General features: G+C 37.9%; 2 protein-coding genes across 2 annotated transcripts in view; one reads left to right on the top strand and one right to left on the bottom strand.

Annotated features, from left to right (window-relative positions):
• Positions 1 to 9159, bottom strand: part of Mybbp1A (MYB binding protein 1a) — a 41692-nt gene extending 32533 nt beyond the window's left edge. Inside the window, exons 1-9 of the mRNA XM_089249259.1 lie at positions 8942 to 9159; positions 4715 to 4834; positions 4409 to 4489; positions 3557 to 3733; positions 3031 to 3153; positions 2276 to 2368; positions 1842 to 1947; positions 807 to 895; positions 572 to 664 (exon numbers count right to left, since the gene is read on the bottom strand). Coding sequence (XP_089105385.1) covers positions 572 to 664; positions 807 to 895; positions 1842 to 1947; positions 2276 to 2368; positions 3031 to 3153; positions 3557 to 3733; positions 4409 to 4489; positions 4715 to 4834; positions 8942 to 9124 — 1065 coding nt within the window. The 5' untranslated portion in view covers positions 9125 to 9159. The remainder of the gene's footprint in view (positions 1 to 571; positions 665 to 806; positions 896 to 1841; positions 1948 to 2275; positions 2369 to 3030; positions 3154 to 3556; positions 3734 to 4408; positions 4490 to 4714; positions 4835 to 8941) is intronic.
• A 664-nt stretch (positions 9160 to 9823) lies between these two features.
• Positions 9824 to 12931, top strand: Cdc5 (cell division cycle protein 21). The gene has a single exon (XM_089249654.1). It carries the CDS (start codon positions 9938 to 9940, stop codon positions 12353 to 12355), a length of 2418 nt encoding a protein of 805 aa, XP_089105780.1. The 5' UTR covers positions 9824 to 9937; the 3' UTR covers positions 12356 to 12931.
• The last annotated feature ends 1903 nt before the right edge of the window (positions 12932 to 14834 follow it).

The following is a 14834-nucleotide window of genomic DNA, read 5'->3' as shown; positions in this document are numbered from 1 at the left end:
CTCCGAAATTTTATAATTCTGTACATGGCCCTTCATTCAGGGAAGCAACTAGGTATCCATATTATTCTTTAACAACCTGTGTATATCAGTACAATGCAGTACAGTATACATAGTAAATCCACTTTTTCAAGGTCGCGCGATCACAATAGATGGTAAAAAGAAGGGGGAAAAGCTAGAGAGGTTTTCTCTCTACCTTTTCTTCTTGGAACTAGGAAAGAACGCGTCCCGGAGGCATCATGAACCAAATTTTTATGTGTCCTTTTCCGAAATTCCAGGTATTTGATGCGCTATAGCGCCTCATTGCTAGGATGTATAGTAAATTCAATGGTATTAAAAAGCTTTCTTACAAGTAGAAAAAAAAGACCTGGACTATGAAATATGTATGTCATTTAAATGAAAATTTAAATCCCGACTGAGAATGTTTTAATACAGGGGATCTTTGTTATTTTCTATAATTTCCCCATTCATTTTAAACATCGTGGAGCATGCTTAGTGAATAAATTTAATTTTTATACATGAATCATATACAACTATAATTACAAAAAAAATTGAAGAAAAAATGAAAACTTACAAGTTCAGTGGCTGCAGAATGCAGAGGATTTTTTTTATTTGCATAGCTTCTGGAAAATACAGATCTGAACTTTGAAGAAATCACAACTTTCACCTACAAATGAGGCCCATTCAAAATTAGGAAATATTTTTTATTCAAACAAAAGAAATGCATGGAGTTTATCAAGAAAATATAAAAGCAAACACAAAAAGGTTATAACCAATCATTCCAATAATAAAATCTGTTGCTCACATACCAATTTCTTTTTGTTGATTCTCTTAAGCATTTCTTTCACAAGCTGAAAGCCAAGGTAGGACTTATCACGGTCTTTCTCAAATAGATTCTCTAAACCAAATATTAAAAAAAAACAATATATCAATGGAGAGTGGGGGGGGGGGGAAATATGCATAAAAATGTTACATAAACATCTACCCCTTGCCATTTATTTACTGCACAAAATTATAATTAGTTGATTAATAAAATTCAATTAGGTATTATCTTTGAATTGGAGTTTATAGCGTTACACTTTTGTGTCACACACAGAAAGTAACAGCAGCAACATTAACATTTTCGGGGAGAGCAGTGACGCCCAAATACAAATGTAAGGGTGTATTTGCATCTGTATTTGGATTTTTTGCAAGGATTTTTTATATAGGGTCGGGTTTTTGCGAAAATGATTCACGATTCATAACTTTGTGGGAGGTGGAATAATCTAGTTTAATTTATTTAAAAAAAAATAGAATTTAAAATTTATGGTTTTAAACTTGTATTTTGTAAATGTATCATTTTTTTAGATTCAGAATTCAGTGAAGGGTACATGAATGAATGAACGCCAGAACTTTGCCACTGGACTTATCCCATTGCCAAGATCTCTTCCAGCCCAGCTTCATGGCACAGTCCCTTACACTTTATTTTGTGTCAAAAGAAAAAAATCTAACATACAAGATTTTTACAGCATATTTTCCCCAGACAATTGGGCACTGTCGCGATTAACAAATTTTGTGATGATTACAGATGAGATGGGGTTGGCAGTTGAAGAAAAGTTTCTGGGTTTCGTTAAGATGGATGAATGTACACATAATAGGATGGAGTTATATTTTCAAAGCAATTGGAGGGGCCCCATGCCATCTCATCTGTTATCTTACACTTGTCATATTATATACAAAGGATGCAAAAAAAAACAAAAAAAAAACAAAATGAGAATCTTATTGTGAAATGTAAAATATCCATCAGAACGAGTCATCTCACTGAACAGAATCTGTTAAAAAAGTATCTTTATAAAAAGGCTTACCATCAACCACATCTGCCCATAACTCTTTCACTAATTTCTTTTGCAGAATAAGCTCTAGAAATTCTAGACAAACTGGATGAACATGTGGATGAGCCATTGTGGATTGCTGCAAAAGAATTCAAATCAATAATCGAATATAAGTAAATTCCAAAACTTCTTATATCATTCCGAAAAACTATATTATTAGGATTTATTATGCATTTCTAATTTGCATGATGTAACTTTTTGTTCTTTTTATTTTGCGGCAGATATGGGCAATGATAAATACAAGCAGAAAGCAGAAGCTAGATATTTCCACTGCTCACATTAACTGGGTTTAATTCAAAATTGTATGATATCAAATATAGTGCAAAAATAATAGGTAAAAAAATTTTTTTTGCTTTTGAAAAATGAGCTGGTTATTTTATACAAAAGAACTAAAATTAATCCTTTGCCTTCAATATCATTTTCCAGCGCTCCAGGTTCTCTTCTGAAACCAAATTTTCATTTCCCCAATGCTTCTTAAGGAATTTTTGTCCTATACATTCCTAAACAGAAAAAGTATGTGGGTTATCACAAATATTATTTTAGACGAGATTAAAATTACATTTTTTACGAGACCAATGGAAAAAAATTTACTTAAAGGAAAAATGTAAAATCATTATTAGGGGAGGGGAGAAAATTCCCACAGCACATAAGCCAAACTCACAGTAATATGCAGGAAGACACATTTAATTTAAAAATACAGAATTTAAACTTAAAATTACGATATTTAACAACTATGAATGGGAAAATATTTAATTTCTACCCAGAGAAAATAAACACAATCATTCAACTTTGAAAAAAATCTTTAGGATGTTTTTTTTAGATTTTATATCACATAGTGAGAGTATTTTGTGACACTAATTAACCCCCCCCCCCACTTTCTTCAATGATCAGTTATTTTCTTTTAACAGCTTCATGAAAGCAATTCACAGTTCCCGAAATTAATTAAGAACAATCTTTATTTCTCTCCTCTGAAGAAGAATCATTCAAATATGACTGCATACATAAACTATGTCAGATCACACACCATCCTGATTTATTGCTAATGTTCATTTACTATCACTCTAACCTGACAAGACAAAAAAATACTTAGTTTTTTATAAGATGAGTGTGCTATCCCGGTATTTGACTATACTCTTTAAAAAATAAGGCATGTCAAACATACTGGAAACATCCTCAGTGTAACAGTGAGAAATGCAATGTCATATGGTGTGGCTTTCTCCCAACCAGCCTTTAGTTCTTTCTTCAAATGTGGCCATATAAATTCCTTGAATTTTTCACTATCCAACTATAAAGAAATGAATTTGAAGAAATAATTAATACATTAAGTTCTAGATGATATTTGATAACTGATGTTACACAATGGTTTGAAAAACAGTGCTCATAAAATTAAATTCCTAATATCACACACAAACAAAAGGAAATACTAGAAAATACTAGAAATTTCTAGAAAATACTTTGTTTCCTTAAAAATGAAATTTAAAATGAAATTAATTTAAAAAATACACAACGTTTGAAATTTTGTGAGCAGGAAAAAAAAGGGTTACCTTGCTAACATAAGAGATGACAGCTGTTCAAGGACTAAGCAGAATCACAATTTTAAAATGGAACTCTGTACTATACCAGAAACTATGAAGACTTAGCAACAGTTAGCAAGTGTGTAGAAAAACAAAAAGTTTGAGAGTTCTCACCTGAGAAAACAAGCAAAGAATCAATTGATAAGCAGCAGGCTGAATGAAGTTCTTTTTCCGTGATAGTTGAAACAAATTCAAGGCAGCCAGTGATAGGTGCAAGCTATCTGCGAGGCGATTGGATCGTATCAACGCGCTGTATGTGAGAAGCTGACCAATGACCTTTTGACTCTTTTCCTATGAAACAAATTCAAGAGCACAAACTATGATTAGAATAGTTTTTGAAAAACTTTTTATAATACTTTCATATTGCACCATTAGGAAAACTGAAGCACTAAAAGTAAGAAAATGATTAGCTCAACTTCTATTGTAAGATATAAGAGAAATTTTAAAGACAAAAAATATTAAACAAAAACATCTGAGGTGAAATCACATCATTCCTTTGAATCAAAAAACTTATGTTCTTTAACTGTTTCTCAGTATCACACCCATATGAATATTAAGATTCATAATCCCCACCTCCTATGCAGATGTAAAATATTTGAGTACTCAAATTCTATTGTACCACTCAGGCCTTGTCAAGCTTGCTTCTGTGTAGCTTCCAGTCAATAGGCTATTCCTCTCTATGCATGTGTAAGGCAACAAGAAAATTCTTCAGAGCACACAAATTTTACTGCACAGTAGGAATTCTGTATATTAGTTGTGTACAGTGACAGCCATTTATAAATGTTACCATTAAAGTGTATAATTCAGTTATTCTATGAAGTAACTGAATTATACACTTTAACGGCCACATATATACTATCATGTAACACAGAATAACAGAACTACGCAGGTAAAAAATATCAGAGGAAACATTACACAACCAAGCATGTTAATTTCAAAGATATTTTCAGAAACATCATTGCTCACCTCCTTCACATTGACTGGTAGGCACTTTTCCATACGTTGCAGTATTTCTTCCACATCAATTATGGGAAACAGCCTCAGTATCTAATTAGAAGAGGAACAAAAGTTTAAAATCTAATGCCTGTGACAATGTGACATGATTTTATGTTCAAATCTGCATTCAATGCAATAGATCCAAAATCCATCACAAACAGATTTTCGATTGATGGGAGATTAAACTACAAAGTTCTCTTACAACTAGAAAATAAAATTAAATTAAAAACCAAAGAAGAAAAATAACTAAATTTTTAATAATGAAAAATATATTACCTCTGTTAAGGTCAATGTGTATCCCTGCCTAACTCCTTCTCTAGCAGAACATAATCCATTGATAAGACGCTCTATCACGTAATCAAAGTCTGGACACTTCTGATCATGTTCGCCAGATTTCTATAAAAGATGAAAAAAATATTTTTTTGAACACGTTCACACTGATCCTGGATGACATGATAGGAGGAGTGAAATTGTGCAAGTTCATTTGATCATCCCATATTTTACGGACAGATAAATGTTTCCATATTATTCTGCTTTTGGGAAGGTGTTACCCCCCCCACCCTCCATCGACATGGCGAAGAAGTGACTTATTGTGCAAGTGCATCAGATCATCCACAACATACAAAATTTTTCCAATATAATTTGGCTGTTAGGAGGAGTGATGGCCCCTCTTAATGCAGGCGGCACTAGTTTAAATACTCCTTCTATAGTCGAGACGTTTTCAAATGAGTTTTTCTCTATCATCAAGCTCTGGTCAAGCAGACTATGGGGGACTACTATTACTACTTAACCATACATGCACATCGCACACATTCCTTCACAGAATTTCTAACAAATCGGCACATGCCAGAATGTGTGTTTTGAAACAGCAACTCCCCCCCCCCCAATACGGAAATCTGTCGCGTGGCGGAATGCTATGTAAATAAGAAAGCTGAGCTCCGTGGTGGCACATGTTGCATCGGCAGCCACGAAGCAGCACTTTTATGACATGCTATAAATACCCTCCAGATAAATAAAAGCACCCAGGGGATTTTTGAAGTCGGGGGTCAGGCCCCCTTGGCCGTGGCTCAGGTTTGTGGGCCCGTCCCCAGGGATGGCTGCTGCCGCTGAGGACACCCTAAAAGACCAGGCTTTGCACTTGCAGCTAGGACTTAGTCAGAGGGTCGGGAGGGGACGCCTACTGGTGATTCACCAGCGGGCTCCCCAGCCCCGGCTCTCCCCAACCCACACGGGTAAAAGGCTTACATCCCAGAAAGGACAGAGACTGGGTTGTGTCTGGTCTGACAGAATGTGTGTTCTGAGTGTATGTGTGCACTCTAACGTAGGCTATTTATGTTGTCAAGTTGTGCTTGTTTCGTGTTTGTGCTGCCATCTGTCTTCCCTTTTCTGAAGTAAAGATGAGAATGCTTGAATTTTCATGTTATGTCAGTATCGTGTTATAAATCTATCTGTTCACCGCGGAAAGACTTTTTCAACTGGGAGACAGGCTCGCATTCGCACCTAGAAGCTGGAAAACTGCAGGAAACCAACTTCAGCTGACCACCAATGTGCCATCAACGGGGTCAAACCTGGATTCTTAGGATGAGACTATAGGGCCCCAACCTTGACCCTTCTTTTGTTTTCTGCAGGGCATTCAAAAATCCATTTCTTTGTTCTGTTTTAGCATGGGTAGCCGCGATGTACCCTTATCCATCATCATCAGGTTCAGTTGTTCCATTCCTTTTCATCATTTTTTATCATCAGGGATCTGTCCAGACTTTTTCACAAGGTCCTGTTTTTCAGATCTAGAATTTTGTGAAGGGTCTGGAAAAATGGACCCAAATTTTGTCTAGACAGACCCTCGATCATGCCTTCTGTGTTTAGTGTAGTTAAAAAATATTAGGATCTGATCTCTTAGAACCTCTTTTTGCAATCCTGCAATCATGTTTTTATTAAACCCAAAATGTTTTTTTCTACCAAACCCAGAGATCTTCATTTGCCAGAGTCCTTATTATAGTTTTCGAGTTTATTATTTTCAATCCTGTATCTGGTCTGGGATGTTTTATTTTTTAACTTGATCGCCTCCCTTTAGTCTGAGAATGTTATTTTTCTGTCGTTACTTTTTATTGCATTTTTTTTTGTTTTAACACATAGCATTATTCCTTGTTGGCAATGTGTCGGCAATTTGTTTTCCTTTGGCAACAGACCACCAAAAGCATGATTGTTTGACTCTTGGTGGCTTCTTGTTATGCTTTTGAATGCTTTTCTCACCAGAGAAAATAAATCACCAACACTTTGCCAAAAGGGCTTATACTATAGCTACAAAAATGAAGTTTTAAGTCTACGACTTTGAAAGTTCTATTCACAGACAATAGAAGCTTATTATTATTAATTCTGGCTTATTTAAATAACTCTACTTCCTGAGATAGAGCAGTTTTAACCCAAAGTGTGTCGCAGGTCATATGTTCATCGCGCGACGAAAAGTATCACTGACTTTGAATTTTCAAGTTATGGTTATAGATACTATTGGCTTGTTGATGTACTTCCTGAGACTCCAACTTCCAACTCTACTTCCTGAGATATATGGTCCCCCACCCACCGTGAACCCCAACCGGAAGGGGTGGATGGTCCCACAGGGTTCAAGTGAAAAAAAAAACAACAGGAACTAATTTCTTCATATATTAACAGCTTTGCGTATTATTTAAGATTCCATAAGCAGAGTTGCATTAAATTTGGCAATTTCTGATTCCGCCAAAGTTTCTTTTCTTGGCAACCTGGATTTTTTTTGCTCACAAGTATCTTCAACATCGTGAAAATCAAGATAACCGACAAAAAAGAAATTTGGCACTTTTTTTTGCCAAGTTGGAACATCACAAGGAGGAAATCTGGAACCAATAAAGAAAGTAGGCTATTGGCTACAGCAGTGGTTCTCAACCTTTGTAAGCCCACCAGCTGGTTGATTTTTTTTTTTTTTTCTTTTGTGACTGGAAGGCTCAGCCATACGTACGAATAATGGGAAATAAATGGATAAACATGAAAAAATGAATGACTCATGGCCCCGTTTGAATGATGTCAGGGCCCAGCGGTTAAGAAACAATGGGCTAAAGCAGCAGTTCTGTTCACCTATAAAAAAAATTGAAATATTCTCAAGCAAAGGATGTGCAATTACAAACAGGGCTTCTGCTAAATAAATTTCAATCATGACGAACACAACATAATGTGACCTAAGACGCTGGTGACAATAAGAAATGAAAATGGTGCAAAAATAGATAACAGGGTAGCACCTTAGCAAGAATAACATTGCCACCAATGAAAATTTTCAAAAGAGCCACAGTGCCAAGGAAATCAGTTGGTGATATAAAATAATCGCCATATTTGACGCAACCCCCACCCTTACGGAATCTTAGCCAGATATAGCATGAGGAACAGTTACACGCAAAGTATGCCATGGGTTTGGCTCATGAATAGCTGCACGTCAATAGGGTATCATTGTGCAACATTATCATCAGTGAATATATACGAAGCTTGATACGGTTGACATAACCATTAAGCCGGGGTTTCCCTAGCAATAGAATTTCTGCATCCTGTGCAGCGTGAAAACGCTTGATTGGTTTAAAACCTGAAATTCAGGTTTTTTGACCAATCACAGTTTTCACGCTGGACGTGCAGCAGAAAGCCTGCTCCTAGGAATAGGTTTGTTGCGCAGCGTGAACCGAATTAGACTATTTCACGCAGACACAACCGTGTTACATAATCACGCTACGCGTTTGTGTTTTCCTAGCGAGGCGCATCAGATCAGAGCGGCTATATAAAGTATATGGCTTTGGCATCAGCTACTCTGTCGCCTGCATACTCCGGTTTGAAGGGAAGGGAAATAAAACACACAAGATTGAAGAGAATATCGGCAAAACCGCGGCACACGATGCATTTGACTCCTCCAGAAGGAGTCAGCCAATAACACCCAACGTAAAGCGCTGTCGTGATGCACGCGGCACAGGTAACCTGCTCCTAGGAAAACCCGGCTTCAAGCCAGGTTTTCCCAGGAGCAGGTTTCTACAGCACACGCAGCGTGAAAATGCTGATTGGTAGGGAAAAAAAACCTGAATTTCAGGTTTTTAACCAATGAGCGTTTTCACGCTGCACACGGCGCAAAAGTTGTACTCCTAGGAAAAGTTTTTCCACGGTGCGTGCAGCGTGAAATCGCTGATTGGTTAAAATCATGAAATTTACATTTTTTAACCAATCAGCGTTTTTACGCTGCACACGGTGCAGGTAACCTGCTCCTAGGAAAACCCGGCTTTAGGCTAGCTTGGGGGGGGGGGGGATACCACATTGTATCACGTGTACGAAAAATTGTTCAACATCTTTTGTGATTGGCCAATCAGTCCACCCCACATTATAATGTAATAACTCACTATAATATATGAACGCGTGTGCTTCGTATTAAAATACAGTTTCAATAACTTCACACTATATATATAATATAAACAAAGATAAAGATGATTAATAAAATCACGCTCCAACCTCGAAGTCGCTTTGCTTGTGCGCTACGAGACGGATCAATGACGAGACTGCTTCCATGCGGACGGTGCTCTTGAAATCAGAAAGCTTCCACAACAAGTCGAAAACACTCTTGCGCGAATTCTTGGGGATCTCCATGTTTTTCGCAGGCCCCTCGCTAACCACGTTGTTTACACTAGCCGCCATCTTCGATTTAAATTTCGAGAGCTTGATAGTGATGATGATGCGTATCTCGTCTGGTAATCGACTTTTCCTTCAGATTACGTTAATCAATTTAAACACGGTTTTATAACTATTTTTAACAATAAATTATCGTATTTCTGAATTATTTCAATCCGTAAAAAGTTATAAATTTACATAATCTGATTTTTTTTAGAAACACTGTGAATACCTATAGGTAGGCTGACCATATTTCCTCGAGAGAAATACGGGACATCGGGATTCCAAATACGGGAAAATACGGGACATCGCCAATTATCGCCAAAAGCGATGCCAAAACCAAACAAAGTTGCCACATATTGTTGACATTACGGAAAAATCCCAATGGCGGGAAATGATGCATTACTGTAAATTGCAGTGGATTAAAATGTATTCCACGAAAAAAAAAAAAAAAAAAAAAGTTTACCAAGGCAAATGTGGGAGATTAATATCCCATATATAGTTGTAACTATCATAAAATAATTTATGAGTTGAAAAATACGTCGTGTGAAATATGGGAAAAACCGGAACACTTTTGCCAAAAAGTCGGGACGGCCAAAAAAAGAGAAAATACCGGGACTGTCCCGGGAAATACGGGACGTATGGTCACCCTACCTATAGGAGACGCTATTCACGCTATCCCCTGCTTTTTAGAAATTACTGATTTGTGGCTGGCAACATCAATAGCGTTGTTGTTGTTTCTCGAGATAGCTATCAAGGGTTAGTCTCTTCAGTTTCCGATTAATTTTTATTTATATATAGATCGGTTTCGACAATTAATTATAATTTAAAGAATCAAAAATGCCTCGAATTATGATAAAGGGTGGAGTGTGGCGGAACACCGAGGATGAGATCCTCAAAGCGGCTGTGATGAAATACGGCAAAAACCAATGGTCTCGAATCGCGTCTCTGTTGCATAGGAAATCCGCCAAGCAGTGTAAAGCTAGGTGGTACGAGTGGTTGGATCCGAGCATCAAGAAAACCGAATGGACCCGGGAAGAGGAAGAGAAATTGCTCCATCTCGCCAAACTCATGCCAACTCAGTGGAGAACGATCGCACCAATAATTGGGAGGACAGCTGCCCAGTGCTTGGAGCATTACGAGTACCTCCTCGATCAAGCCCAGAGAAAAGAAGAGGACGGAGAAACGACCGATGATCCAAGGAAACTCAAACCTGGTGAGATTGACCCCAATCCGGAGACCAAGCCAGCTCGGCCAGATCCCAAGGATATGGACGAAGATGAGCTCGAAATGTTATCTGAAGCCAGAGCGAGGCTTGCCAACACTCAGGGAAAGAAAGCAAAGAGGAAGGCCAGGGAAAAGCAGCTCGAAGAAGCTAGAAGGCTAGCTGCGTTACAGAAACGACGGGAGCTGAGAATGGCTGGAATCGAGTTGGAGCCGAGGAAGAGAAGAAAAAAAGGTGTCGACTACAATGCTGAAATTCCATTCGAGAAGAGGCCTCTACCGGGTCTTCACGACACTTCTGAAGAAGTCTACGATCCGATGAATCCAGACTATAAGAAGCTGAGGCAGCAGCAGCTTGACGGTGAGCTCAGGAGTGAAAGAGAAGAGAAGGAGCGAAAGAAAGACAGACAGAAATTGAAGAATCGGAAAGAAAATGATATGCCGACCGCAGTCTTCACCGAAAGTATGGAGCCATCTAGGAAGAGAAGTAAGTTGGTTCTTCCGAATCCGCAAATATCTGATGCAGAACTGGAGCAGGTTGTGAAGTTAGGGAAAGCGAGTGAAGCAACCAGAGAAGCTGCTGAAGTTTCTGGAAATAAAGTTTCTGAGACATTGCTGGCTGACTATAGTTTGACTCCCAGTGCAGCGAATATGCGTACACCCCGTACTCTTTCAGCTAGCAGAGACACCATATTAATGGAAGCTCAGAATATCATGGCTCTTTCAAATGTTGACACACCTCTAAAGGGTGGACTGAATACTCCACTTCACGAGTCTGATTTTTCCGGTGTTACACCCAAAAGAGATATGGTTGCTACTCCAAACAATCTCATTGCGACTCCATTCAGGCCTCCATCACAAGCATCTAGCGCTGATGGTGTAACTCCGACTAGAACTCCGGGTTCTGTGTCCAGGAGAAGTCAAGCGGGTGTTGGATCTGTTCGAGATAAATTGAACATCAATCCAGAGGATTCAGGATTTGATGAAAGCATGAGTGCAAAAAGCTACAAATCCGAAAATCTAAATATCTTAAAGAAAGTGCTTTCCACTTTGCCCTCGCCGAAAAACGACTTTGAGATAGTGGTTGATGAACCTCAACAAATTAAAGATGAATTGATCAGTAAAGAATTCCTCCCTGATCAGGCCGATGTCGATATGAAAAGGCAAAGGGAATTGGAAATTCAGATGGAGGAAGAGCGAAAAAAACAACCGCAAGCTGTCCAAAGAGATCTCCCACGTCCCTTGGACATGAATTCGTCTATTCTTCGACCTCTTCATTGCGATCCACCTCTCACCGAATTACAGAAAGCAGAGGAACTTATCAAGCAAGAAATGTTGATCATGCTCCACCACAATGCTGTTCATCACCCTACTACGTCCCAGATGGGTGTGGCCAATGTCCAAAAGCTTAAAGGTAAGCCTGTCAGCGTAGTCAACCAGGCGTTGCATCTTTCGTATCTGGAGAGGCATCCATATGTCGAATATGGCATCGAAGATTTGGAAAGAGCAGATGATCTGCTGAAGCAAGAAATGGAAGTCGTCAAAAAGGGAATGGGACATGGGGATCTCAGTCTAGAAGCTTATTCTCAAGTGTGGGAAGAGTGTCTCGCTCAGGTACTGTTTTTGCCTGGACAAAATCGTTACACTCGTGCCAATCTGGCCAGCAAGAAAGACAGGATCGAATCATTGGACAAGAGATTGGAACAGAATCGCACCCAGATGACCAAAGAAGCCAAACGAGCCGCAAAAGTTGAGAAGAAGTTAAAGATTTTGCTCGGGGGGTATCAGACCAGAGCTTCAGCCTTGATGAAACAGCTTCAGGATCTCGTAGAGCAAGTCGAACAGACTTACCTTGAAATGAACACTTTCAAAACATTGCAAGAACACGAAGACTTGGCTATTGGGAAAAGGATAGAATCCCTGACCGAAGATGTGAATCGACAGGTGGAAAGAGAAGGGATGCTGCAGAAGAAGTATGAAGAATTAATTCAAAAGAAAGAGGAACTGCTAGAGAAACTCTCTACTGTTGAGTAACTATCGGGAGCAGTAGTCAGGAGATTCGTAATTTGACAGGGACTTTAAGACACTTTTTATCTACGTAACCTATTGACCCATCCCTTAAGGTATTTCAACTTAATCCTTTCAAGTTAATATTCCAGACACAGAAGAAAAAAAACACAGATTGTTGTAAAAAAAGTTGTTAAAGGTGTGGTATGCGTAAAAATGTAGTTGCACTTTTTTTTTTAATTTTGTGATTGAATACTCATATAATAGGTTCTTAGGTATCTCATATATGCATATCACCAGTGAGTGAATTTTTTTTTATACGCTAAATTGCTTTCAGACTGTTGTAAATGGGAAAATTGAAGTTGTCCAACAGCATCGCCTGATTTCTATAAAAAAGAAAATAGGGCTATCTGGTTTTTGATGAAGATTTTTAAAAAGTAATCTTTTGTTAAAGTGAGTGCATGAACTTTATTGCAAAATGTTTTAGTTTTCTATTTCTGTGGAGCACCGATTTTCTTGTTCTTCAAAGGTGTAATGTTTTTTTTGTTGTAAGTTTTATTATTTGCAAGGGGACAAATAAAACTAATAAAGCAATAAATGTTATTGATTGTTGTAATTATATTGAATTTTTTGTTACTTATCTGTACGTATAAAATAGCATGTCCTGATTCATTATCGCCAAGATGAAACTACTGAAGCTATAAATATAAAATTTTTGTTCAATAATTTCATTTTATGATGTAAAGGCTCACTAAGATGGTGATTTTTTTTTTGAAATTGTAACCCTGAGGGGGTTATGAAGGCTTCGAAGGGTATACAAAGGAATAATTCCAAGCAGAAACCGCTGAAGCTATAAATATGAAATATTGAAATCTTTTATGCAATCCTTACTTGTATGTTGTGTGTGCCAATGCGAGTTCTACGTATCCCATCCTTAGATTAGCAAAAACCCTGTTTCTGTATTTGATGCTATGGTTTTAAAAAAAGCCATATGTAATGGAGCAGTTGCTTTTTGAAATTGTGACAAAGTTTTTCGGAAAAGGCATTTCTCAAGAAATCAACATAAGGGTTGAATTTCCAACAGAGATGGAGCTACCACAGATTTCAGTGACCAACGGAAAGTTTTCACATAGATAATAGCAACTTTATAAGTGCAAACTTTCCCATATACTATTTTCCAACTACAGTATTCCTAAACTTAGATAATAGCAAGTTTGAGTTGTCAAAAAATGGTCATACAACCAATAAGTACAGAGTTTTTCATGGAACTCTTTTACAGCCGGTTTTTTCATCCAAGAGTTTTGACTATTTTTCTTCTCACTCTTCTACATTGCTTGTTTTTCAGGTTCCCTTATGTCCTATTTGCTAGATACAGGGGGGGGGGGTGATAGGAAGGCCCAAAACATTCCATATTTTAGTAACAAGTGGGATAATGTTGGCGACATATCACTATTTTGGCAGTCTAAAACTTGGCAACAAAAAAAAGTTACTGTGTAATTGTGAGTTGTCCAGTTGCAAAACTCGTTATAAGCACCACCCTGGTTTTTTTTTTTACAGAAAGTGGAAAAATAAACTTTTGTAGAGAGAGGGAGTGTATTTTTCTAGCCGACTGCTTAAAATTTTAATGGCATAGCATTAACATTTTAACAAGCGTCAGATCAAAAAATAACTCTCTACAAAAGTTTTTCTGTAAAAAAAATCTGGTTGGTGCTTATAACGAGTTTTGCAACTGGACCGACCACTAAATTGGGAATCAACCTTCCAGCACTTTTACAGCTGAAGGTTAACTGGCAAAGAAATCCTGGATGCTGACTGCTTTGAAGACTAGCAACATTTATTGAAAATTTTATTTTTTGGCAATCAAATTGTGAAAATTTTCAGCCTGGTCCATCAGTCATTTGCAAATATTTATTTCCCCCACCTGCAATGAAGCACCAGTGGCAAAAGCTGGCTACACCCTGGCCCAATTTTCCTTGGTGAATATTTGCTTCTAGAACACTTCATGTTGGCGTTCTTTGAGCTTGGAATGTATTGGACCATGCTGAACACAAGTGCTGCCCTAGCTTTTTATCTTATACCATGATCAAATTTTGTCATTGCTGGCATCTTTTCCAATCAGGCATTCATTTTAATGTAATGTGTTACCCGTGTTCCATGAACAGTGACATTTCAGGAAGGCGCAGAGGGCTATAGCCCAGAAAATTAATAAAATGGAAAGGCTGCAAAATTTGTATAAACCCTAAGTAAATTCACCTCTGCCAAGCAGTGCCATCTTAACACATGGGCCTACCCAAGCACAGGGACCTAAAAGGCAGAGCCCTCGTGAAAATGAGACCCAGTTAAAATTTTTTTTAGAGTAAGCGTGTAACTTGGTATGGACAAAACATTTTAGCCAAATAGAGCCTCAAAAATATCACTTTGCCCAGGGCCCTTGATGCTCTTAAGGCAGAATGTAAGCTACGATTGTATTTTTTGCAAAATGCAAAAGAAAATCTTAGAATGCAAA

This window comes from Pholcus phalangioides, unplaced genomic scaffold, assembly GCF_987345545.1.
Source record: "Pholcus phalangioides strain wild (caught in Gottingen) unplaced genomic scaffold, Ppha-v1.0 ptg000022l_1, whole genome shotgun sequence".
Lineage (NCBI taxonomy): Eukaryota > Metazoa > Arthropoda > Arachnida > Araneae > Pholcidae > Pholcus > Pholcus phalangioides.
The sequence above is the reverse complement of the archived record's forward strand: the minus strand, read 5'-3'. Positions and strand labels throughout refer to the sequence as shown.